Source organism: Lissotriton vulgaris, chromosome 2_2, assembly GCF_964263255.1.
Source record: "Lissotriton vulgaris chromosome 2_2, aLisVul1.2, whole genome shotgun sequence".
NCBI lineage: Eukaryota > Metazoa > Chordata > Amphibia > Caudata > Salamandridae > Lissotriton > Lissotriton vulgaris.
Genome location: NC_141688.1, coordinates 23,608,616 through 23,636,548, shown reverse-complemented (window position 1 = coordinate 23,636,548; position 27,933 = coordinate 23,608,616). Strand labels below are relative to the sequence as shown.

The 27,933-nt window shown below is 45.4% G+C and overlaps 1 protein-coding gene across 9 annotated transcripts in view; it reads left to right on the top strand.

Moving 5' to 3' along the window:
* The window catches only part of CSNK1G1 (casein kinase 1 gamma 1), a 766,422-nt gene that overhangs the window by 566,548 nt on the left and 171,941 nt on the right, over positions 1-27,933 (top strand). For all 9 annotated transcript variants that reach the window (XM_086959211.1, XM_086959214.1, XM_086959215.1 and 6 more), the window contains 2 exons: positions 16,891-16,976; positions 18,793-18,877. In XM_086959211.1, the coding sequence (XP_086815337.1) occupies positions 16,891-16,976; positions 18,793-18,877 (171 nt within the window). The remainder of the gene's footprint in view (positions 1-16,890; positions 16,977-18,792; positions 18,878-27,933) is intronic.

Below are 27,933 nucleotides of genomic sequence, written 5' to 3'. Positions count from 1 at the left end.
GATAGAACTCGTTTGCTGCCTGAGCAGGCTTTGCAGCGTCCGCAGGGAAAGAAACCTTATTTCTTTCAGTGTGTTGTTTCTAGGTGGCGGATTCTCGAGATGGCTGGTGACTAATCACTGAGCACACCATCAGTTTTGAGAATGTGCCAGTTTTTCTGTAGCATGGCTCTTAGATCTTTTGCTCCTGAGGAGACTGGAGTTATCATTCTGAATTTCCCTTTACCTTTGCCTGTCATTAGCTCTTTCCCTCGTCCTTTCTTGGATGACTTGGATGTTAGTAGTGTGTGTCTAGGGATCTTCCTTACTCTCCTTAAAGTGTCTTGTAGCAGTTCTTCCCCATATCCTCTTGCTCTGAACCTATTCAAACATCCTGAAGCAGCCGCTTCAAAATCTTGGTCTTTTGAGCTATTTCTACGGAGCCGTAATAGTTCTCCATACGGAATACTATTCACTAGTTGGGGTGGGTGGCTACTGCTGGCGAAAAGAGTGGAGTTCCCAGCAGTTTCTTTTCTATAGAGCGAGGTATGGAGCTGGCCCCCTTCTACAAACACTCTCAGGTCCAAATAGACCGCTGCCACCGGATCAATAGTCCCTGAGAAGTGCAAGTTATACTTGTTGTTATTGAGTAGTCTGATATAGGCTTCTGCTGTATCTCTTGAGCCTCGCCATATGATGAAGAGATCGATATAGCGGTGCCAGCATATTGTATCACCTCTCTCCTGCCCCACCTAACAGCTCCTGGGCACCTGCTCCTCCCACCAGCCCACGAAAAGATTTGCGTAGCTGTGAGCGAAGCAGGTACCCATCGCCGTCCCAGACACTTGTTTGTAAAGTGGTTCTTCGAACAAGAAGATGTTATTATTGAGACAAAATTTCACAAATTCCAAAATCATGATATTGTGCTTTGCAAATCTCATTTGGCGAAGATTGAGAAATTGTTGTAATGCTAATAGTCCATGGCCATGTTATATTATCGTGCAAAGACTAGAAATGTCCAATACCATCAGGAGGCAGTTTGGTTCCAACCTTATGTCCTGGATTTTATTCAAAAAGTCCTTGGTATCTTTTGGTATCTTGGACGTATGATTTTAAGTTCATCACTAAGGGAAATAAGGTATTGTCTATTAGTCGAGACATATTTTCGGTGAGACTGCCTATGGATGAAACAATTGGACGGCCAGGAGGGTGCTCACTGTCTTTATGGAGTTTAGGGAGATGGTAGAAAGTTGGGGTCAGAGGTTTGCTGGTTCGTAGGAATAGATGTTCATCCTTGCTGAGCATTTGAGCATCATACCATTTCCTTATCAGCATATCGTATTCACTTATACTTTGCTGATTAAAGGTCGTTGTTGCATTTGATATAAAATTTGTCATCCGAAAATTGTCTTAATGCTTCACCTCTGTAATATTTCCTGCTCATCAGTACTACGTTGCCCCCTTTGTCCGAGGGTTTTATAATGACATTGTTATCATTCATTAGGTCTTGGAGAGCCGAATTCTGTTGTTCTGTGATGTTGCTCTGTATCTGGTGGTTGGCTTTCCTGTATTTCATGAGGTCATTGTTCATCGCTTCCACTAAGACATCCACTGCATCCCATGGGGCTTGTGGGACAAATACCGATATGGGTTTAAAGCCACTATCTTCTCTCTTGCTCTATGCCTTGGAGTTCCGCTTGTTGAGCTAAATCCAGCATTCCAGTTTGTACAGACTGTTCAGTTCTTAAGTCTTCAAGAGTCTCAAGTGCTGGAATATCTTTCCCTGTTAATGTATCAGTGGCAGTTATTCTAGAGCCTTTACTCCCTTGATCTTTCAGGTGCGGTCGGAGTTTGAAGTATTTGTGAAGTTTTAATTTTCTCTTGAAGCGGAACAAGTCAATGCGTGTCTGTGTGTATTCAAGGGTATTATTGGGGCAGAATTTTAAGCCCAAGCTTAGTAACTCAGTTTCACAATTCGTTAGACGTCTATTCGTTAAGTTGACCACTTTTAGGCTGGCCATCTCCGAGTTGTCATTGGGCATTAATTCTTCTTGTTGTAGGTTCGGTTGGCCCAATTCGAGGGTTTTGCTCTTCCTCGTCCTCCTCTTCCCGCCCGACCTCCTTGTCCTCCTTGTACTCCTGGTGATGCAGTTTGTGTTGTGTCTGGGGGTTTGTTTTTTCCTCCCCGTAGCCATGATTTTTTGATGACTTCGAACTCCTCGTGAAAACGGGTTCGTCCAGTATTGCTGGTCATATCTGCACGTCTCCTCCGGGTATTGTCAGGATTGCCAGGGTCACCCTGTTCATCACTGGATTCATTTTCAGTGACCTCTAATTCGGAGGTTACTGCTTCCGCCGTCTTAGAGGAGTTGATATTGCTCTGGAGTGCCTTTCGGGGTGTATCGAATGTTTTGGCATATGTCAAAACACGCCCTTGTAAGTAGTCATCCTCATCACGTTTGAACTTTTCTTGTTTACGAGTTATTTTTTGCTCATTCTTGATGAGGCGAGTTTTCATTTGCGCTTTCAACTGTGTGACTTGATCAAGATCTTGTTCCTTCTCAAGCTCTTCTGCCAGTGCTTTGATGTCAGCAAGCGCTTTCTCTCTATCACTCCATGCATATTTAACAAGGATTTTTAGTGTCCCTTCGCAATAGGAGGCTGTGTGTTCTGCCCAATCCGTCAGTAATTGTGGATCTGGATTTTCGTATGATGGTACCGTGTGTATCCTGAGTCCACGCGGTACACGTTGCTCTTCTATGTAGGTGGTGAAACTGGTCGCCTCCCACCACTTCCGAACCTCACGTTCATGTAGCCTTTCTAATTTGAACATGGCATCGCCTAATTTGCTGTTTGTAGGTTCTGCCGTTTTCGCTGCTGTTTCAGCTGGCTTGTCCCGTTTATCACGGGCTTTAAACATGCCCATTGCCGCTGTGCGACGCTCAGAGTCTGAAAACATGCCGTGCTTTAGATGTGCCTGTGTCTCGGTCGAGGCGAGGCACTACTGTATGAGTGTAGCTCCTGTCTGCATGTACACCAGGTGCCCTTTGGACGCTCTGCCTTTAAATCGCCCCAAGCCCTTGCAAATATGTACACGGGCGAAAGTAGGAAACTTGGCAGAACCATCGGGCCATGTTCATGGCCACCCCCACTGAGGCGGGGGTTAGGAAGTACAAAGGAGTTCAGGGATGAAAGACTGGTTTCATTTGCAGTAAGTCCTCACCCCTTTGAAGAAGTGCTGCAGATAGCACGAAACGCGTCAGGGCTGGACATTATACCATTATACTTGTGAGGCAGCAAGCAGTTCTTTCGCTGTTTGCATCATCATTAAAGCGGCATAATTACATTTTCCTGAGAGTGGCTCCCTCATTCCAGGCAAGCTTTTGTGGTGGATATATATATATATATATATATATCACCTCTCCATCACATGAAGAATTGGACTCGCTCTTCACTTGGTTCTCGGGCAATTATTTATTGGAATTCACGTTGGTGATGGCAGTCCTGACTCGTTTCGTTCAGACTCGAACTTTATCAAAGGTAAGCTGCACGCTTAAAAATCCTCCGGTTGGTGGTGCAAAATAAATTCAATGATATGACTGTGTCCTTGAACCTTAGTTCCCTGTAGCAGCCCATTTTTAAGGCTGACACAGGAATCATACCGAAGACAGTCTTCGGTGGCAGCCACTTTCTCTTTACTCCGCCTTCACAAACAAACACTTGAGGTTCCTGCCGGGCAAGTATGGCGCTCTCACTGATGGTGCGTCACTCCCGCGGCTGAATCACGCCGCTTAAAATTGTAACCACCTCTCTATTATATATTTATATATTTATATTATATAGAGTTGCTGCAAATATATATATATATTTGCAGCAACTCTGGTTTAAAGGACAATGCCTGGCTGACTCACAGGCAGTCCGAGTTGGGGCTACCGGCAGCCCAAAATATCCAAAAGCCGTACCACTGTTCAACAGACTTACTCGGACACCACAAGTTGCTCATGCAAAATATTTTAATAGCAGGAAACAACACGTTTCACCTTTTGGCTTGATCACGTTTCAACTCTGTGGCATTCATGTGGCAATCTTTACAAAAACATGGCAGCCATTTTTAAGATTTTAAAGCTATGAGTTGTTAATGCTTTCCCAAAGACATTTTCCAATGCATCCAGTAATTAATCAGGAAATATGGAACATTATACTTCATAAATAATAAAGTAATAAGGTGCTGCGCAACATAGACGTAAAATTACCTGGTCGGTAAAAAGAAATCGCAAGCATTCACTTATTATTGCTGTAAAATACAGGCGACAATTATGTTTTTTTTCTGTTGAAATTTTTTATTGGGTTATTCAATAAAATACAGAAATAGTAACAAAGCAATAAAATATCATAGGAAAAAGAGAAAATACATGTAATAGTAAATTTTATGCAAAGTAGATCAAAAAATGTATCCGCATATATTCCATGACCAAATACAAAGTAATGTTAGAAAAGGTGTGGACATAGCTTGGTATCTAAGATTAGAGTAAATGAAAAGAAAAGAAAATATAGAGCAAAAAGAAAAAGAAAAGAAAAAAGAAAGAAAGAAAGAAAATACCAGAGTAACAGAAGGGGGAAAGGAGTAAGGGCAAGGAGGGAAAAATAACCAGACCAAAGTAATATAAAAGTAGACACTGAAGGAAATAAGTTAAGTAGATATAGCATGTGTTGGAGAAGAGGAAGTATATATATGCAGAATCATCATCTACCGACAATTATGTTTTAGCAATAAAAACTATATCCGTTTTTTACACTACAGAGCAATTAAAGCCCTCACTTTCAACTTACCTACAAGCTAATAAAGTTGCTCTATTTTGAAGGTTAATACGATTACTGCAAATTATATCTTTTGGCAATAACAGCAAACATCACGCCCAAGAGGGCTAATTACTACTTCATGGCATTGGTTTCCCTTCATGAAGGCACAGTGGGTCAACAATAAAAATCATTCAACATGGTTTCACCACAGCAGTTATCCCATTGACCGCCTTTACCATATAACCACCTCCATCATAAAAGTCTATACAATAAACTGACGAGGGTCATGCCCCAGTGGTCTGATTGATGTACCATCAACAATGTGATAATGTGCATACAAATCTATCTATCCCAAGTAGGCAATTGTTCCAAAGTTCATTATTTTCGGTTATGAGTTCATAAATATCACATCGGGAAAGATGTAAATTCATCCAGTTCAGTTTGGTACCATGCTCAAAAAGATGCCATTACATTCCTAAAATTTAAAAACAACATGAAATCAGATCGCAAACCGATTATTTTCATGAATATATACACCTCATTCTATTAAATGCACTGCTAACTCTTCGCTCGAGTTTAAACCATTCGGGGTTACACAATCTAAGTCAATGACTCTAATTTGCGCAAGAATAACTGTTACCTCCCCTGATACCCAAATCAACTATGTTGATAACCACCATTCTCAACAAATTCTCATTTTGAAAATGGCAGTCCAAGAAATGACGTGATACCGGATATTGTTGGTTGTTCTTAATAGCACGTACATGTTCCATCACTCTTTTTAGCACATTGTATTGTGCTGCCCACTTACCACTTGTTACATGGGCATATTAATACGTAGACACAATACACTAAGTTACATGTCAACGTCTTACGTATTGCGAACTCTCTCTCGGTATTAGGGATCTTCAATTTATCCCAATCCACACTCTTGTGGCAGGTTTTACAGCTCCTACAGCACTTAAAACCTGCCCTGATTTGACTCTTGTTCTTACTGGTCACATGGCTACATCGTGTCATTTCCTAAAGGTAATTTGTGGGTTGCTAGCTTTGTATGGTTTGAGGTGTTCATCAGTAGACAACACATGCCAGTGTATTTTAAAGATCTTTCTGATCCCATGGGTTTGTCCTGAGAACGTGGTCAAAAATCTGACTGTCATCCTTCTTGTCTACTCTGTTAGGATGAAGCAACTCAATCCTCAAGGTGGTGTCTACCCTATTACAGGGTTGTTTGATAGTTGTACTCTTGAATCCACGTTCTATGAAGCGATTATGCATAGTCTTCCTCTAGCTGGTAAGCTGCCTCTGTACTGCAGTTTCTTTTAGCCATTTTCCAGACTGCTGAAAATGTGTTGTCTGCATACATTTGAAAATTTGAATATAGGTGTTCACACTGATGGTGATCATAACATTTTGGCAGTGTGCTTTTTGGAGGGCTGTGGTAGTATGCAAAGTTAGGAAGGAGACTAAATAGAGATACAATACTTTTGTTTTCGGTGTATGCATTCAAGTAAAAGTATTTCTTTTGTATGGGCAAATCATTTGGCTGAAAGAGCAAAAGAAAGGACTCAAAAGTGGTTGTCAGTAAAGAGTTATGCTGTGTCAGAGGAGTAAACAATGTTGTGGGTAAAAGGGCTGCAATATTCCCATGATGCCAGGTTAGAAATGGAGCGAGACAAGTTTTAGGATCCAGAATACAAAAGTCAACTTCTCAGCCAACCTATTTTAGTAAATCTAGGCACAAGTGCAAAAATGCCAAGCAGTTCAAGACCCCCCTCCGTCAGCTTGAAGTTTAGCAAAGGTGAATGGGTTTCATGATAAAGGTCGCCTTCCCCTCTTTGTTTCTGAATTGAGCCCCAATTAGTCCTGGCGCACTAGAGCTTCCCAGACTGTCATCAATGCCACAGTAAAAAGTGACCTTCAAAGAGACCATGCTGTGGATTAGTGGTGTAATTTCGGCTCCCTCTAGTGCACATTTGGCCCTAGAGTCTCCATTCGGACATCCGCAGGCGGTCCTACCCCACAGGCCTGCTATCAGGCTCCTACAGACTACGGTGCTGACTTCTACTTTGACATTAAGGTCCAAGCTGGTTCCTTCCGTGCTGACTCCGCCTTTGCCACTCAGTGATCATCCCAATGTCGACATGCTCCAGGCATATGTTGTGCTTTGAAATCATGATAGCACAACCAGTGGGTATAGAGTCAAGTCCCAATCCTAGACCTCTGCCACATTGTCAGTGGAGGTTTCGCTCTCTTTTTGGTTAAGATTTGGACATGGTGCGGGAAGCAGCATCGAGGAGGAGGAGGAGGAGGATGGCGACGCAGGGTACAGATTGCGGTCTCATTATACTGATGATGCTTTATATCTTGCCTTACCAAAGGCCAATCTGCTACACATCAGACACTAGGCGTGATTCTCCACTTTGGGTACTGTCATGGGAAAGTGCTTCATTTGTTGTGATGGCTCGGAGGGCAGTTGAAACATTCAAACTTGAGTTCTTAAGAAGAAAATAAATGTTCATTGAAATTCTTGAGCCCTGGGCAGCTTCATCTAAACCAGTGGTTCTTAACCTGTGGTCCGGTGTCTCCTGGGTGGGGTCTGAGAAGCCTATTCCGGTGAGGCCACAACTTCTTAGAAAATTAAATAGTAATAACCGAATAAGAAAGTGTATGTAACATTGTAGGCTAAAAATTAAGTTACTATCCGCAATGCAAGTGCATCAAACATGATTTATTAAGGATGAGGAGCAGCTTTAATTAAATTTACAAATCTCCAATCTTCCCATTAAAATTCAGATTTTTTTATTAATTAGATTTTTCATATTTCAGTTTTTTCTTGAGTATTGTTTTACAGTTCAAATCAAAAATGCTAAGGCTGAGGTTCCCATCTTCCATTAATGACTCGGTAGTGGGGCTGGGGTGGTCCCCCAAATTCAAATAACAGTTCAGTGAGTCCCCAGGTTCCAATAGTGATTAAGTGGGTCCACAGAAGTCAAAAGATTAAGAACCACTGATGTAAGCTATTACTGCTGTTCAATGAAGCCCTTACTGATGCGCCTCTGGCTACCTGGTCCAAACCATGCTCATTACTGACTGCCAGTCGACCTATGGCTCTGCGACATTGATCCTCGGAATAGGGAAACTGAAAAATCTGATGCTTGTACAAAGAAAATGTTTTCTTCAGGTTGCTTAGTGCTTACATCTGTCAGTGCAATCTCTCTTTGGAAGGTACACCCACACCTTAAGCTTTGTAGCCAGCAACATCTTACTGGATGCCCATGAAGGGCCCATCTGGTCTTTTTGATCCAAACAATACATGGTCAGGATGCAGCCAAGTGTGTGTTCCGAGCTGGCCTGGATACTAAACACTACATCTGCAGATCTATTGCCATCTGTGTCGTGCAGAAGGCTTGCCTGAAGGAGATTAGCTGCTTTTTCTGACGATATAAAGGATGTCCTATTGGACATGTCCTTTGACGGCTCTAGGCTTCTAACCTATTTGGGGTCTCTGTCTGCTGAATGCCTTTCAAAGGAAGGACAAGTGAAAAAAGCACTCTTGCTCAGAAGCTAATCCAGTGGGCTAGCCTGGAGGCAAGTCAACCATCCTTGCATGTAGTACAGCAGACTGCCCACTCCTTTCAAGGCCATGGATGTGACATTGTCAGACAACGCACATGGCAGCAGGGAAAGGTTTTCCAGTTCCTCCACCCTTGCTAAGTTTATCCTCGACAGCTCATACCTGGCCAGTAGCACGCAAGAGTCAATATTTCTTCTCTGCTGGAAATGCATTACGTCAGATAAATGGGTCGTACAGATCATTCTGGAGAAGTGTGGCTCACTGGTTAGAGCAGGCAGACCCTGAAGCAGAGGTCAGACCCGGGACTAGGGTTCAATTCCCGACGCGGCAGGGTCTTGAGCTCAAATGTCCATGGACTCTTTAATTCTCGCTTCGGTGCCTGACCTAATCATGGGTTCACACTCTGCAACTCTGGGCATTAAGCTTGCTTAATCTCCACAACGGCCCCCCCGCGGCGGGATGCCTGGCTTTCACCTTGGGGATGCCCTGTAGGGGCTATCTCACAGGGAAAAGCTAGGACGGGTTCCCAAGGCAAGTGCGGAGATACCCCTTCGGGGGTCGATTCAGGCGCTATATAAGAAACATAATAATAATAATAATTCTGAGGGGTCATGGCCTGCCTTTATTTCCTGCCAACCCCATCTTCCTCCGATTCAAGAACAAATTTCGGAGGAGTACTTCACAATCCTAGTGCAGGTGGTAAAACTTTGACTCTCTCATAGGGCCAGTAAACAGGTACTGGACTTGAAGAGAGGCAATGGATGATATCTTGCTTCCTCCTCATCCCGTAAAAGAGAATCGGGGACAGAGCTCTCCTGGATCTTTGCCCGATGAAAATCTTCGTGTGTGCAAGGGCGAATACAAGATGCTGGATCCCTGGACTTGCAGAACTCATACTTTCACATATCCAACTGCAGTCTCACAGGCATAATATGTAGTTGAGTCTCTTCGAGAATGGTCCTGTGGCTGCTTGGTATCCGGTCTTCATTCCACACCCCAGGTGGCATATGTAGGCCCCGCAGTAGAACCTCAGATTCCAGTAGAATTTCAGACTCAATTAAGGTCTCGGGAGAGACTGCTCTGGATCCGCATTGTGGCTGATGAGTGACAGCTTGACCTTCGACAACCCACTCTAACTTCACTGCCCAGAGTTCTGATGGATAGCTTGCCCATATCAGTCTACTGGAGCCTCAGGCAATCCATCAGAGGGAGTTGGGTGAATGTCCTCTTGGACACCCATATCACCATGCCGTTCTGCAACCGTGAGGGTGTTGTGTTTTCCTGGTTCATTTACCTACAGGCTTTACACCTTGGGGAGGTGCCTGGACCAGTAAAACTATTTCTTACTAGCCAATCACCTAGCAGGATCCTTGAACTCCACAGCAGATAAACTGAACAGACTGAGTGGTTTCTACATCCTGAGGTGATGCAGGTTATCTTCAACCAGTGGGGCTCACCCTAGCTAGATCGGTTTGTCACAGTTCAACACAGTGTCAACAATTTAACACAGAGTTTTCTCATATATATTCCTTGGGAGACTCATTCTGGTTAGAATGGATTGAAGAACTCTTGTATGAGTTTCTACCACTACATCTCCTGGCTGAGTTTCTACCACTACGTATCCTGGCTAGAGTCCTAAGGAAGATGAGACCGACCGGGCCAAGCCATCTTGTGTTCCAGGAGGTTAAGGTACCCAAATCTCCTGAACGTTTGACCTGTCACAGGATGCTCCATCTGGCTCTCCACAATTTACACCTCAATGCATGGAGCTTGAGCAGTGGTGACAATGTGTTTCACATGCCAGCCCAGGTGTTTGGTGTCATCTTTATTGCTAGGATCTCCTCCATATAGTTGATGTGCAGGTGGACACATTTGTGGGCTGGTGCAGTGCCCGAAGCACCAATACTCTAAGAGCAAAACTTTCACATGTTGTTTTACATTTTTTCCGTTAATCCAGCAAGGACTTGCTTTGGGAACAGTCAAATGTTGTTTGTCTTTATAGTCTCTGGTTCCAATATATTCTGTAAAAGGCTTGACTCATATTTTCCCCAAACCACCTTCCATGGTTTAGTACCCCATAGCTGTCTATCTGGAGTTAGGAATATTTGAGATTGGTAAATTGTTATTGGAGGGTTTTGTATAGGAAGAAGCCTAGTGTTTTGGCGCATTCAGTGAAGATGATGAGAACATTTAGCTACAATTGTACTACGTTTGAGCCGTTGGCAGGAATATTTGTAGTAATTCAGTTTTTGAAGGATATAAATTTAAAGTAGTGATTTATCATCCAGGATTAGATTTAATTTTCCAAGGGTCTGCGTGCAAAGAAGATAATGTCTTCTGGGGATATCACTTTCATGTATTAGCGGTGTCATCTGTGTAAAAATGATAGGAAATATTGAAATTATTTTCAGAAGTCGTACAGGTGATTTTCCATATCTAAATTGGAAAGTGTTGTAAAGAGAGTAGTGCCTCTGGGAACACCTTGCTCAATGGAGACAGGATAGAATAAGACTTTGCACTTTTTACAGGTTTTTTTACTGGTTATTAAGATATGAGGAACAATTTTACTTTTTTCTCTTTAATTTCCATTCTCCCTCGAGGATTTACTGTATTGTAGAATAGTAGCCTGTGTCATATGCCTTAACCCCGATTGAGATAGATTTGGGCTAATATAGGATTTTAAAAAATAGAATTGTATTGCATTTTAAAATAAATTTTGGCAAAGCCCAGTCGAATCAAAGAACTTTATTCGGTACATAACAATATGACCATTAACACACATAAAATAAACTAATTGTGCAAGTTAAAAACCCATCAGAGGTTAGAAAAAAAGTCAATGAGGAGCAGATAAAAATTCTTTAACATTACATTAGTGGCCCTATAATAAGAAAAAATACTAGAGCTAAATGAGCCAGAGCTACACATACACAAACGAATGATGACTGCTGCAAGTTATCCTACAAACCTTAATGCTTTCCTTGTCTGTTTATTACATAGATAAGGGAGGACACAGTAGCAAAGCTAGTCTTTATATCATGCATTTCCATCAAGTATTTGTACGCTATTTTGTAAGTGTGCAAACCTTCACCTGAAAAGACTGGCCTTAGGTACTTGTTTCTACCTTCATGATGACATTTAAAGAAGATAGTTACATGCAGTATGGATTGGGTTGTCACATTATCACAGGGAGATTTCAAATCCTGTGTTCCCCTCTTGGTGCCCATTGGAAATTCTCCTAGGCGATGCAGGGTGGAAAAATGAAATCTTGTCAGTAAGAACCTATGAAGTGAATTGTGAACCCAGCCCAGGTAGTTCTGAAGTCCCCGGTGGTTAAGGTAGGCTAGGTATAGCATAACTGTCAAAGTCTCTTCCCCAATTTTAGCAGCTTGCCCAAATTTTTCCTTGATCGGTTGCTTCAGAGCATTTTGGGGGAACCGTACTATGTCCCTATGGGCTTCCCACAAATGCATGTCATTATCTCCAATAATTAGCAGGGACATTTTGATCTCGGAGAGCCACCGTATCTTTTACACTTGGTTTTTACAACATACAGTCCCTAATGATTTCTTGGGTTAGTTTGGATACACTTTTAGACCAGATTGATTGCCAAAGCAGTAGAGGTCTCACTGCGAAGGCTGAGTTAAAGATGGATGATGGTATTGAAAGTTGAATTTCTGACTGCAATCATCCTTCTAGGAATCTTCTTATTTTTGTAAGGTCTTATCCCATGGGCCCCATATCCCAGCGCCTCATATTGCAGCGAAACTGACTTGGTGTTATATCATTTTAACAAATTTGGTATGTGTTTGGACCAAAACCAGGTGGCAAATCTAAAAATTGGCTCATTATTCCTGACCATGTCAGTTGCACAAAATTCCCTTTGTGCTTTCCATTCCCTGTTTTCTGAAAACCCAAGGCCCATGTAGCTACAATGCTTTGTGCTTACTATCTTTCCTCCCATTAGGTAAACAGGATAAGATATCCCTTTTTTACTATTGCATGACATAATAAAGGTCTTACCCCAAATTTATCTTCAAATCAATACCTTCCATGAATTCTCTAAAAGTACTTGTAAGCTGTCTGGAGTTAGTGTAGTAGAAAGGCATCATCAGCATATAACAAAATGGGTACCAATCTTCCTGTAACTTTGGGCTAGTCTGTGCCAAGTAATTGGAGTCCGTTGTCGATGCCATTGTAAATTGAGAAGAGGAAAAGGGCCAAGACACACCCTTGATTTAGCCCCTTAAGTATGCCCCCAAGGGGGACAAGCAGCTCCATAATTTGTGGTTTACCAAGTCGAACGCACTACTTAGGTCCATCAAACACATATGCAGGTTACCGGGCCTGGCTTTTAGGTATTTGCTAATTAAAAGATTTAAATTGGGTAACTGTTCCACGGTTCCTAAACTCCTTCTAAAATGGTACGGTGCACTGGAAAGGATGTTATTGACCTAGACCCATTCCTCTAATCTTTCCAACAACTTCTGTCCAGTAGTTTTGCTGAGGAATCCAGCAGTGAGATAGGTCTGTATCATTTGAGGTCCTGTTTGGAGCATTTTTTAAATATTGCAATTATTATGAACTCAGACTGTAGTGTAGTTCCTATTTATCTTATAGGCTCTGTGCATTGGAATAATATACACTATAGTTTTAGCATAATATCGAGTATATTAAACTTAATTACTTTGTGTGCCTGCTAACTCAGAGGTCACTAGAAACTTCTTGAATACACAAGAAGGGATTCGTTTCTGACAACCTCATAAACATGACAACTTTTGTTTCCCTTTAGAATCTGAACCGTACTCCGAATCATGGAAACAATAGAGAACAGTTTCACTCAGTCAATCGTGCATGCTTATTTTGTGCAGAGTTACACAGAAAGACTAGACGGGCGTTTCAATAAAAGGATTTATTGAACAGTCTTATTCCTCGTGCAAGAGATATGAGCTGTTACTATCGCAAGACAGAATGCAAGATATAAAATGTACAGTGTGAGCAGTAAGTAGAAATACTGCAATAGCATGGTCTATTACCTATGACCTATATTCATATCAACATACATAAATAACACAGGCAAAAAATTTGAATACTAATCTGGTGCTTCTAAATAGTTCTACCCCAGTGTATCTAACCTAAGTGTAGTACGAGGTAGGAAGTAGGTGCTGTTTTCTATAGTATGGTAAGCTATAGTTTGTATGCCAAAAGTCCCTCTAGGTTCTAGTTTGCTCCATACCTTCGAATGAGAGAGGTGGGAATCTCTTTCTGGATCTCAATCCCTAACACCCCACGAAGGGTATCGGGACACTGGAAGCTGGATTCTCTGCGAGCAGGATGATCGCGTCTGGTCAGTACGTCAAGCGGTGACTCTAATTCCTTCCGAACTTGCTGTGGCGAGCCGTGCCACCATGTAACTGCAACCGTGGTTTACCATGGTAAGTGAAGGTATATTTATACCTGAAAGGTACTTAGGAATGCTAACATTGACGTAAAGTCGGGCAGAGAAAGACATCCTGAGTGAACCCTTAGGGTATAGCGGTTCATGCATAATAAATGAGTTCTTGAAGAAATCAATAATCCAAGCAGGGAAAGTTCTAATGGCTTAAGGGTCTGGTTTCTAAGAACTCGTGACGTGGGATGGACGGATGTAGGTGACCATGCCTGTATTTGGATAGCATGGCTGATGCCTAAAGGCCTGGGATTCTATGCCTAAATAAGGGCAATGTGAGTTGTGCCTATATAATGACATGATTCGGGAAACCTATATACGGGTATCTAAATCGAAACACAACAAGACCAGGTGGATTGCATACACCGCTTCCCGGCTGCATTGCAGTCCTGTGGAAGCGAGGGCACGAATAGTTCCGGAAGGTACTTGTGTACACCTTTGGGTACTTCATTTGGACTGGGGGCCTTTCCCTGCGCTGATTTAGCTAGTGCTGTCTGGACTTCCTCTGTATTGAATGAGATTTCAAAGTGGATAGTGTTTGGGGAAAGGGCCGTCCTTCAGATTAACTCATGGGTGGGTGCAAAGATTGAGGTGAAGTGATCCACCCAGATATCTGCCATTATAGAATTTTCTACGTTCAGACCTGTGTCAAAGCCACCAGGTCTCGCCTTCAGGACATAGTGGCGTTGCCAGTTGTTCTAGCAATGCTGCACAGCCTTCTTGATTCTGTTCTGCATGCCTTTTAAAAATGAAAAAAAAGCCCTACCCAGCCAGTTGCATCACTGTTTAGATCCATGCACGCGCCTATAAAACTAGTCAAGTGCTTTTTTGGGGAATATAATACAGAGAGAGAGGAGAAGCAAGAGCTGGTGTCTGCTAAGCGACAGGGGCGGATTGGCAAGGCGGGCATTCGGGAATGGGCCGAAGGGCCGGTGCCTCAGTGCCCTCTGTGGGCCGTTTTTTTCTCTCCTGTCCCAGTCCACAGAGAGTGGACTAGGAAAGGGGAGAAAAAAACCGGCCCACAGAGTGCACGGAGACAGACAGAGAAAATTAAAGCACCCTCGCTGTGTGGCTGGACAGCGATTGTCAGCTGTGGGCTTTCCTTCACCCTTACCCTGCCAAGCAATCAAGCTGAGGCTGGGCTGGGGAGGGGTGATTGTTGGCAAGAATCGGCCTCCCTGGGGGCCAGGTGTTCTCAGGCCTTTGAGCCATTTTCACCTCGGCCCCCCTGGGGCCCATGCAGCCCAGAAACGGTGTTAGTCTTAGCACCTCGCCCACAGCCCTTCACATTCAGGGCATAGTGGACGAGGAAGAATGGGTCTTGCTGTGGGGGCCAGGTGATGTGTGGAATTTTTTTATTTTATTTATTTATTTATGCAATTTTATATAGCGCTGACTTTACCCGAAGGTGTCAGAGCGCTTCACACAAGGAACAGCAATAATACATGAGGAGAAAAATTACAAGTGGACAAATTACAAAAGCAAAGGTTAAGTTACATGAATCAAAAGTGACAATAGTGAGCAACCAAAATACATGAGGTAGCAATCGGTACATTACAGGAGGAAAAAGTGATATGTGTGCAGGTTACAAAAGCGTACAAAGTACAAGTAGAGGTATAATACTGCAATAAATGGCAGACACTCCAGCACAAGAACAAACGTTACGTAGGCAATGGTGGCACTTGTGCAAGTATCTAAAGCAAATAAAAGTGAGAGGTAGCATACAGTGCGATACCAGAGAAAAGTGACGTATGCAAGTTACAAAAGGGTACCATACACAGGTACAAGGGTAATACTACAGTAAATGCTAAAAAACACAAAAAGTGCCAGAACACACTGGGAAGGCACTTCCCATGCACCAGCTTCACCTCAGCCTCCCCCTGGCTACCTGGCTACCTTGGATGACCCAGAAAGCTGTGTTTTGTGCTCCCCTGCCAGGACATTTTCGCGAGGCCTGGAGGGCTGATTAATTTACGAATTGCTGGGCCCTTACCTGTTCATGTGCTCCTGAGCTGAAGGTCTGGGGAGGGCTAAGTAGGTTAGTAATAGCAGGGGCTTTGCTGCTTTTCAGGTGCTCCTGTGCTGGAGGGCTGGAATAATTTGTGACAGAAAGGGGCCTTGATATTTTTTTTAGGTGCTCAGCATGTAGGCCATTGGCACCTTTGCCCTGTGTCCTGTGCAAGAACAGTATCCTCCCACTTTCATTCCTTGTCTGTGCAAATAGTGTTTCATGAAAGGGCACGCCCCTTGAATGTGGGCCACGCCCCTTAAATATGGGCCACGCCTCTTGAATGTGGGCCACTTTTTTCGTCAGTGCCCGGGCCGAATTGTGATCCCAATCCGACCCTGCTAAGCGACATGGGGGCACGGGTGGGTGAAGGAACACGAAGGGCTCAGTCAAAAAAACTGAAAGGTGGTGCAAACAGAGGGAGGAACGTGGTGGGGAAGGAAGCATACAAGAGGCTGCAAAGTTAGAGAGGGAAGCAGCATGGGGTCGCAAAAACACAGGGTGAGGTGAACACAGGGAAACGCATGGGGAGTGAGCGTAGTAGCGGGGACACAAATATGAGGACTACACACATGTGGCGGGTTTAAACAAAAGAAAATGTAGCACCTGTTAACAGAGCAGTGGAAGGACACAAGTGATGGGTCAATGCTGCATAGGAAGGCAAATGCAAGAAGAGAAGCTCACGCGTGCTAATGAATTAGAAGCAAGCAAATGAAAGTGCCAATGAAGCTGAGCAATGGTAATAGGCAGGTTCAAAGTAACCAATATCTTACAGCAAACAACGCATGCAGTGTCAGAGGCAAGACCTGAAAAGCATTGGCTGCTTACATATAAAACTGGCTACTACTATAGCTCAATTTAGGAAGAGCCCTAAACCATCATGGATTAAACTTTGAATTTCCTGTCATACACCTTAGTCATGTACCTTTACTGCTGTTTCTCCCTATGTTCCAATAATCTTCATTCGGTTTTGTTTGTGTGCTGTGAATCCTCATGCTTTTCTTCTTGTAGATGTGTTAGCAGCCTAATCGCAGGTCTGTGCTATACATTTATCATGAATAATTATTCCTCTTTATCTTTCAGAACAAAGTCGGCGGGATGACCTGGAGGCGCTGGGCCATATGTTCATGTATTTTCTCAGAGGCAGCCTTCCTTGGCAAGGATTGAAGGTACCTATTTTGCGTGAAGGGTATTTCGTTCCAATAATGAATTGTAATCCTGGCTACATTCTGTCTTTTGCATCTGTGGCAAAGTTTCTGCATGCACTGTAGTGTTTGCAATTGAAGTTTGTATTCAGATAGAAAGGAATGTGCCATATTAAAGGATAATGGTCACACTGTGTATGCTGAATTCTGTACATTTGTTGGTTATGCTTAGGTTGGGTCTTGAAGCTGTAATATGTTGTACCAAAGTTGCGTCAACCTAGACAAACTGAAACCTCTCAATAAGTAAGAAAAAATTGATAACCTCAAAAGCGTCAAGAACCGTTTTATATTTTGACTGTTTCATCAAATCCAGCTCTTGTTTTTAGAGTTGAATCCTAGCCATCTTTGTATAGATACGTCTCAAACCCTTTTTTTCTATAATTACCTACTACTTATTACACTCTTAAAGACCAAAAATGTAATTGGGTATGATGGGTTTAGCACCTTCCCCATCAGCACAATGTAGAATGAGAAACACCCTCCTCTTCTGGGTTAATGAGTAAGCTCTTTTTCAGTTCTCTACGTTAACTTTTTTTCACGCTTTCATACAGGAGCTTAGATTCCAAAAAATTAAGCTGACGTATTGTTTTGTAAAGCACTACCTGCATCATGCGAGATCATTTATTGCTACTTAAGTGGTTGTTTCTGATGTAAAAGGCACTTGATGCAGAGCATTGAAAACTGAGGCACCCAAGTCACTGCGTGGTACTTTGCAGTGGCCCTTATTATTCATAAACCAATCTGTCTCTTAAAAAAAAGAAACACAAAAAAACTGCAGATTCTTTGCACACTTTCTAAATACTAGTGTCTCCAGGGAATGTTTTATTTGCATGCACTGAAGTGATAGCATGCCTCTGTCCTTAGTAAGCAGCAAATTATATCTGTCAATTGCTAGCTCTTTATTAGTTTTTCTCTTCCTGGTGAGCACAGCAGTTGCAGCTTTCTCCACTAACACATATGCAAGTCTGATGCGCCTGACTTAAGGAGTAGGGGGAGGTTGTTACCTTAATAATTTACTGTTCATTTGTGGCTGGCAAAGGGTCAGAGATATGGTTCAACATTGCAAATTGATGTTTAAAGTTCTGGACTTCCATTTCAAGGTTCAGCCTAAGTCCCTTAAAATGTTTTATAGTTAACTTGTGGAGAGGATTTAGCCTTAATGCTACAGCGGTCGACCTAAAAGCAATGATGCTCCACATCCTGTTATTCTGGGCAAATCACTTAATCTCCTCATGCCTAACAAAAATGAATGTGTCCTCATGTAACAAAACTGGTGTTCATGTAAAGCGCTCTGATACCCGATGTCTCGGGTCTAGTGTGCGCTATATAAAACAAAAAAACAAAAAAAGAAATGACAATGTAGCCCAAACACCAAGCTAAATTGTAAGTCAGAGCTCTAAATAAGTGCTAGGATGATGCCCTTCCCTCCACCCTAATTTTTTAATGAATCTAATTAAATATACTTGCCATCTCAAATGTAGTGCTACCACAAAAAAACTAGTACCTTTCAAAAATTGCCAGCGGAACTCAATTAATCTTTTAGGAGTTGTATGATAATGTTATAAGCTACATGTGAAGGCCTGCATCAATGGAGTTCAGATTCCCACAACATTCCCCACTTCAGACATTTGCTGGTATTCACAACTGAGTCACCAACCTGAACTTTGTATTTTTTTAAATTGTTTATGCATTGAATTTAGTGTTGCTTTGAAATGGCTTGTTTACAACTAATGTTACCTTCCACTGATTGTGAAGAAGTGTATTCTTTTGTGCCCAACAGGCTGACACGTTGAAAGAACGGTATCAGAAGATAGGTGATACAAAAAGGAATACTCCTGTTGAAGTTCTTTGTGAGAATTTTCCAGGTAAGAAAAAGCAGTTCTACATAGCATCTTCATTCTGTACCATTAAGGTCTGTTTAAGGGGTGCAAGTAAGGCAACAAGACGGTTACCATTTTTAGGTTTTGCCTAGCGGAAGCTGCGCTCTGCGCAGCTTTTCCGCGCAGGCGAAATCCTGTTGAGAACTGTAGTGTGGCTTTTGTTCGGCCCTCGTCCTTGATTGGCTGGCTCCGTAAACGGAGCCTTGCCATTGGACGAGGGGCCTGTCTGTCAATGCCGGACCAGACACGGGGGCGTTCCCGACATTCTTTGGCTTTTGCCGACGTCACGCGACGCCGGGAACGCCCCCGTGTCTGGTCCGGCATTGCCGGCACTTCTACGTCTCTCCTGCCCCGTGTCGCATCTGTCCCCGGAGAAAAGCCGCCACCGAGACTATCATCGGGCTCGGGGCCCGCAACGTTTGTTTCCCCCCTTGGTTTTGGGGTTGCCAGCCTGCCTGCAAGTGCCAAGGTATTGTTGATATCCCCCGCGGTGCGAGCCGCCCCTTCCCGCTGACTCGCACCGCTCTGTGTCTCTCTGCCTGCCTGCAGCTCCGCGCTGCGAGAGCGCTCCAGCCCCTCCCGCTGGAATCCTTTAGCGGTCGGGTCCAGCAGGCTGCAAACGAAGCCCCCGCCCGCGTGACTGAGGCGGCGCTGGGTCCTTGGGCCTTCCCTCCCCCTGGATAGCCCTGAGGTCGGTGGTTCCCCCCCCGAGTGGGTCCTGTAGACCAGGGGGGCCATCCGCTCTGCACGCCCCCAATTGTTTGCATTCAATGGCCTTTTTACAGAAGCCCTGTTGCCCCTTTTCTGCCCATTCACCACTTTTTCCCTCACACTATCTGACAGGGCATGAAGACCCTTTTCAGAACTGCCCGGGTTTCCTTTCTGTCCCGCACTAGACAGGCACAAAACAAAAGCACCGCGACGCAGATATAATTGGACTGAATATTAATTAATTAACTGCAGTCCGCCTATAGAATGGCGGTTTCATTTGCAGACGAGGAGCCAGCCTTTCCCATCAGGCAGCTCTTCGTGGCCCCGGTGGCCTTGATGCATCTTTAAACGCCGCGTGCTCTGCGAGCTGCAGCCTGCTCACTCGGATGGAGAAATGGATCTCCGGGTCTCCAAAGCTGCTCTCTGCAGCAGCAGCGAGACTGAGATAGCAACTCTTATTGCAGTGCAGTCACCGGGGCATGGCAGGGCACCGAGGGCACGCCAGGAGCGCCGCGGCACCCAGCACGCCGAATCCTCCAGTACTAAGCAAGCGCCGTGCACATCGTGCATAACCAGGGCTGCCGTAGTACAGCTGAGGGGTGCCACCACTACACTTTTCAGGGTTGGCAGAGAACCTGAGTGCACATTATAGGGGTGCCAGCGCATGTCTCAGGACTGCCATGCACATGCAAAGAATGTCAGCGCCAATAACAGGGCTTTGGTGATGGGCACACCACAGGCTGCCCATCACAGGACTGGCACTTCATATCCCAGGACTGTCCGCGCCGATAAAGTCTTTCAGTGCACGTTCCTGGGCAGATCGGGCACACCCCAGACCTTCTAGTGAAGTGATTCAAATGCACAGCACTGGGCCAAGCGTGCACACCACTCACTGCACATCCCAGACCAGCCAGCGCCCAGCACAGGCCCGCCAGTGCTCATACCTGCGCTACTAGTGCCTATAAGAACTTCCAGTGCACTCCCATGGCCTGACAGTGCACATCTGACGGCACGTTCCAGGGCTTGCAGCGCCTATAGGAGAGCTTCCAGTGCACACCCCGGACTGACAGCAGGGCACATCCTAGAGCAACGCCTGGCAATCACATGGCCTCCGCACCTCCCAGTGCAGCGACCACAGCCCTGCCCTTCCCTGCGCGCGCCCCCTGTGCCCCATGGCTTTGTGAGGTGCAGCCCTTGGTGTAAACTTCCAACAGCCAGCCCGAGCGACTTGTTAAACCGAAACCCGCGAATTAAGAGGCCCGACGATCAGAAGCAGCCCTCTAATTCAACATGACAAATTGCACGTAGACAAAACAAGAACCAGAAACTGATTTATGTTTTTTTTTTTTTTTGCGATGCTCTGAGCAAAGTAATGCAACATGAATTAAACAACCGAATGCGAGCTGTATCATTCGTAACATCCAACTATCGGCTGTGATATAATACCAGCAGGCAGGCATCTTGATTCGCGATCTGTGTCCATCTATGTGTTTAGGGTGAGCGCGGTGGGCGCTGGGGCGCTGCCACCTGGTGAAGCACGCGGAAGTTAGCCGTGTTCCACATCTGCCCACACTCTCCACCGCCACACACCCACACTAAAACACCGGAGCAGCACAAACACGCACACGGAGAAGCACTACTTCAAAATGACGTCCGCTCCACTGGTACACACAACACCCAGATAGAGCAATGCAACAATTCAAACTGCAAACTGAAGCCCACATGCACACAAAAAGATACACACAGGCAATCGCACACTTTAAGAAACGCAGATACACGCATGTAGAGCTAAATTATAGCTACGCACAATTGTGTGCATGGATACATACATTTGTACATACATACAGATACAAAGTTGCAGAGACATATATGTACACACACAGCTACATACAGATTTGCACACATATGCAAATATTCTTACAGAGATGCATACACAAGTGCATTCACGCAGCTATATATTTATATACACATATATGTATATAAGTATACCAAGTTGTATACACTGATGTATGCAGGCAAAGACACTGCACTAACACAATGTTGTTTACAGAACACTTTCTTCCTGCAGTCGCCTATGTAAATGAACATACAGACCAATCAGCAATTTCTGCTCCTACTATCACCAAAACACACTCACACAGACCCCCCAAACGCGGCCAAAGCTTATACTTTCCTTGTCTTTAAAGTGGAAATGTGTTACCCTTGCCACACAGCAAGCTTTAAACGAGCTTTATTTAGCGCTCATCTCGACGAAGGAAAATGCTCTAGTTGCTTGTATGGCATTCACAGTCAAAACATGACGCGCGTATTTAAAAAAATATATAAAAGTAGCCCCGCGCCTCGCCGGGGGCAGTGAACGCCATATACACGTTAATACCAGTTCGGGTGTCCCCGCACTGTCAAACGTCCTGAAGTACTCCCAATATTGCACGCTCTCATTTTAGATTGTAAACTCTTTTAATTAAGCAGGCATCGTAATTCCTCCATATGTGCCTCTGTTGCCTGCTTGGGACCCTGTTTTCGTGCCTCTGTTGCCTGCTTGTGACCCTGTGTTCGTGCCTCTGTTGCCTGCTTGTGCCTCTGTTGCCTGCTTGTGCCTCTGTTGCCTGCTTGGGACCCTGTTTTCGTCCCACTGTTGCCTGCTTGGGACCCTGTTTTCGTGCCTTTGTTGCCTGCTTGTGGCCCTCTTTACGTACCTCTGTTGCCTGCTTGTGACCCTGTTGCTTGCTTGTGACCCTGTTGCTTGCTTGTGACCCTGTTGCTTGCTTGTGACCCTGTTTTCGTGCCTCTGTTGCCTGCTTGTGACCCTGTTTTCGTGCCTCTGTTGCCTGCTTGTGACCCTGTTTTTGTGCCTCTGTTGCCTGCTTGTGACCCTGTTTTCGTGCCTCTGTTGCCTGCTTGTGACCCTGTTTACGTGCCTCTGTTGCCTGCTTGTGGCCCTCTTTACGTGCCTCTGTTGCCTGCTTGGGACCCTGTTTTCGTGCCTCTGTTGCCTGCTTGGGACCCTGTTTTCGTGCCGCTGTTGCCTGCTTGGGACCCTGTTTTCGTGCCGCTGTTGCCTGCTTGGGACCCTGTTTTCGTGCCTCTGTTGCCTGCTTGTGGCCCTCTTTACGTGCCACTGTTGCTTGCTTGGGACCCTGTTGCTTGCTTGTGACCCTGTTGCTTGCTTGTGACCCTGTTTTCGTGCCTCTGTTGCCTGCTTGGGACCCTCTTTTCGTGCCACTGTTGCCTGCTTGGGACCCTGTTTTCGTGCCTCTGTTGCCTGCTTGGGACCCTGTTTTCGTGCCTCTGTTGCCTGCTTGTGACCCTGTTGCTTGCTTGGGACCCTGTTGCTTGCTTGTGACCCTGTTGCTTGCTTGTGACCCTGTTTTCGTGCCTCTGTTGCCTGCGGGGGGGCTCGCAGCGAGCCCACAGTGTGTGGGGTGGGGCTCGCAGTGTGTGGGGGGCTCTGTGTGGGTGTGTGTGTGGGGGGGCTCTGTGTGGGTGTGTGTGGGGGGCTTTGTGTGGCTGTGTGTGGGGGGGCTCTGTGTGGGTGTGTGTGTGGGGGGGGGTTTGTGTGTGTTGGGGGGGCTCTCTGTGGGTGTTGGTGTGTGTCATTTGCAAGAGATAAAGCTAGTGGCATTGTAAATGACAATGCCATTTATTTATGTAACAAAAAAAACATAAATAAAAATAATGTCAAGAGCAATGCCAATCGCTCTAACTTTAACAAAGGCAAAACCATTGCATTGTAAATGCTTGTTATTTACATTGTCAACTGATGAATAAAATAGAATTCATCATCTGGGTTGTCCTTTTATCTAAATAGCACCTAACACTTAAATATAATTTTGAAATGTTCCAAAAATTTCAAAGTCCCTGTTGTTCCCTAAAGAAATGATATATGGACATGATGCAAGCGAAGCAACAACCACGGATTAAACAGTTGTCCCATGTTAGTACTTCTCATCCATGTTTTCAAATTGACCCGTTGATTCCAGTTGGCAGAAATCACAAATATTTATCATCAGGGGCTGTTGAGTTAATCCTTTCGCTGCTAGTCATTCCCCACGTCCCCCTCCCCCTCCCTGTGCCAAGCCTTTTTTTTAGCTATTTGGGGTAGTTCATGATTAGGCCACCGTAACTTTTTGTCCACATAAGGTACCCATGCCAAATGTGCGTACTTTTCTTCCAACACCATGGGGTTTTTAAGTTTACATTTCTTTATTGTGGTTTTAAAGGCGCAACACAGGCACATATTAGCATATAGTCAGTTATCATTCATTAAAGCTTCGATGTAGGCATTCACAGTCAGCGATTCCCAAGAATGAAACTCGATAGTTGGTACATCAGCAAATAGTGTCACATCCAATTACTTATCCAACTAAGAAAACAGTCCCCAAAACACCTCCCCTCCCAACAGACCCCCTCCCCTCTTCCCATGTTCCACGTCCATTGTCTAATACTTCTAGGAGTATCTGTAATTCTTTCCCCTTCAGGTCGTCCGGTGAGGCGCAGCAGCCTCAGTTATCTGGGGCAGGTAATTTCTCTGAATTCCGTAACCAGTAGCGACAGAAAGGGTTGCCACAGTTCGTTGTACTTGGATCCCTCCCCCGCCAGGGTGAGCGTCAGCTTTACCATTCCTAGGACGTGCCACAGACGATATAACCAGCCTGTGAATGTCGGGGCATTGGAGGTAGGCCAATGTATGAGTATATTCTGTGTCGCAGACCCCAGCGCTAAAACTATCTGTATGCCTCTATGGGACCGCAGCGGGTACATCAAAGGGTTGGGGAGGCCAAGCAGAACATACGCCGGGAAGCACGGGAACTCTATCTCAAAATGCTTATCCACTTCATCTAAGACCTGAGTCCAGTACGCCCAGACATGCTCACACTCCCATAATAAGTGTACTAGGGTGCCCACTTGGCCACACCCCGCCAGCAGTGTGCCTCTTGTGTTTTGTCCATCACATGTAAATGCTCTGGGGTGTAATACCAGTATGTGGCTACCTTCTTGAGGGTTTTGGTGAGTCCCATATGGTATGCGGAATGCCAGGCCCTGTAATGTTATCCCACTCCTTCTGGCTAAGGACTCTACCGATCTCCTTCTCCAATCTCGCTTTGCTAGGATTATAGGTGTGCGTAAGGCGCCCTTGTAGCATCTTATACAAGTCAGAAATGAGTTTCTTGTCAGATGTGCGTGTGATTAACCACCTCTCATAAGGGAACACAAGCCTATTTGCATTGGAGCGTACATTGGGTTGGAGCACCCAATGCCTTACTTGTAAGTATTGGAGTCTGTCTCTCTCTGGGAGCCCATATGTCTGCCTCAACTGGGGAAAGGGGAGGACCCCTTCAGCACTGTAGACATGGTAGAGGACTAGGCATCCGGGAGGCCCCCATTGTGCAAAGGCCGTTGCGTTCATGCCAGGAGTGAACTCCGGGTTATTCAGTAGTGGAGTTAGTGGGGATGGAAAGGATGTGAGCTCGTGTTTGAGGTTAGTAGCATCCCACAACTCCAAGGGAACCCGCTTTATATACGAGGCTTGCGGATTAGGGGGTCTATGGGATTTATGAAGAAATGGAATGCCCTGTAAAGGTAGCGCTGCCACCGCCTGATCTTGAAAGAGCCAATATTTCTCTGACTCCCACCGGCTCCACTCTACAAAATACCACAGCTGAGCGGCTTGAAAATAAAGGTGGAGATCTGGTATTCCAAGCCCACCCTCCTCTGGAGCAAGCACCGACAGCCCCCCGTTGCATCTGCGGCTTCCACCCATTCCAGATAAATTGGGCCTCTGGTGGCCGAAGAGGGACGGCCCGGAAGAGATAAAGTATCTGGGGTAAAATGGTCATTTTGACCGCCCCGATTCTACCAAGCCATGAAATAGGATAATGTTTCCATCTGCCAAGTTCCCGGCGGATCCTCTTACTCAGGAGGGTATAGTTGGTGTTGACCACCTCAGGGAGTGAAGAGGCCAATTGGATCCCCAAATATGGTGTCGTAGTCGTTGCCCATTGGAGAGCAAGCAAATTCTGCAGGTGCTCCCTTGTAGATTCCGACAGTGAGAGATCGAGGGCAACCGATTTGTCCGTATTCACCTTGAAGCCTGCCACATGTGCCAAAGCGTCCAAGTCTGCCATACAGGCTGGCAATGCAGTCCTCGGGTTGGTAAGAGAGATCAATACATCGTCCGCGAACAGGCAGATCGTGTGAACATACCCGCTGAACTTTATTCCAGTAATGGCAGGCAGGGTTCTCCCTCACTCTCGCAGCCAGCAGTTCCATATAGAGGGCAAAGAGGAGGGGCGACAGAGGGCACCCCTGCCTCGTGCCTCTTTCAATGTGAAAGCGAGTTGATGTATGCCCATTCACTCGAACCACCGCTGTGGGATATTTATGACAATTGAGAATATATGTACGGAGTTTCTCTCCCATCCCGTGCGTTCTAGCACCTGTATTAAATACGGCCAATGAACGCGGTGGAACGCTTTCTCAGCGTCAATTGTGAGCATCATGTATTCTCATGGGACCCGCGTGGCCTTCTAGACAAGGTGGAGAACTCTTTTGTTGTTGTCTGATGTCTGGCGTTCGGGAATAAATCCCGCCTGATCAGGGTCTATTTTCCCCGACATGAGTGGGCTAAGGCGCGCCGCCAGTAAACTGGTCTATAAATTAAAGTCAATATGGAGGAGAGATATTGGGCGGTATGCTCCACACTTAGTTTTATCTTTCCCGGGTATGGGGATGACTGCAATTGACGCCTCTAGGAGGTCGCTCGGAATTGCCCCTGGGTCGGCGAAAGAGTTAAACAACCTAGTGAGCAAGGGAGCCAGGGTTGCACAATGTCTCATAGTAAATGGCAGAAAAGCCATCTGACCCTGGTGCCTTAGCCGGTCTGATGGGAGATGGCCGCAATGACCTCCTCCGTGCATTTATCCCTATCGAGGTGGTCGGCTTGGGTCTCGGTGAGGACTGGCAAAGTGACAGTCTAAAAAGGCAGTCCCATCCGCGTTGAGGGTGGCATAAAAGTCTTGGAATGCCTCGGCTATCGCATTGTCCTCCGTAACGCGCGAACCATCTGCTCTATGGATTTCACGGACCCCCTGTTTCTGACGAGCCGCTCTCAGCCGATGGGCTAAAAGGCGTCTGCACCTATCCCCTCCCGTATAGTAAGAATGTTTTAAGCGTAGCGCAGCAAATTCTGCCCTATCTTGATCGAGCGCTGCTAGCTGACTGCGTGCGGCCTTAAGCTGTTTCCATACTCTCGAGGCGCCTGTCCTCTGATGTATCCTCTCTAGTTCCTTAGTTTGTTGCGTCAGTTCTTCCCTCTTACGCCTGCGCTCAGCATTATCCGCCACCGCAATAGCAATGAACTCCCCCCGCACTACCGCTTTTAATGCTGCCCATTGCGTTGCCAGGGTGGTGTTTGAATTGGCGTTATGTATGAGATACTCCGTAATGGAATGCTGTATGCGTTTAACCACATCTACCCGATGGAGGAGCGGGTCTAGTAGGCGCCACACCCTAGAAGGTAGAGTTCTGGGTGGGAGCGCGAGGGTAGCAATGACCGGCGAGTGGTCCGACAGGGAAGCTGCCCCAATTTCAACCCCAGACGTGAGTGCATGAACTGATGCTAAAAAATGGTCAAATCTCGCATATGTCTTGTGTGCGTTGGAATAATCAGAATATTCTCGCTCCTGTGGATGTAGGTGACACCAAAGATCACAGAGGCTAAAGTCTCTAATGGGGGCGATCCCCTCTTTAGTAATAGCGCCTGTCTGGTGAGGGGGTTGTGATTATCAAAAACCAGGTTCAGATCCCCCCCCCCCCCCACGATTATGTGTCTGTCGTGTCTGTAGCCTTCACAAGGGCCTCGTGTAAGAATATTTCCTGGCCTTCGTTAGTAGTGTAGATAGTACCAATGGTAAAAGTCAGGCCGTTAATAGCAAAACGATAGACCAGTAGCCTCCCTTTGACCTCTGCTTCTCTCTGTAAAACCTCCCCCCGGAACCGCTGTGCTACCAAAATCACCACCCCCGCTGTTTTAGTGGAACTAGAGGAAAAAAATTGTGTGGGGAATCTCGGGTATCGCAGGCGCAGGCAGTCCCTTGCTAAGAGGTGAGTTTCTTGTAGGAGGCAAATATCCACCTGCATATTTTCTAAGCATGACAGGACCGCTCTGCGCTTTACCGGGTTATTAAGACCCCTCACATTCAGGGTCACGATCCTAAGCGTGGTGGTCGGCATAGTAGGTACTAACAAGGACGTAAAAGCACAGGCCCCAGATAACATCAACCCTATGGGAAGGCCTAGGGGCAGGAGCCTTGCAAGAATGCAGTGCAGTC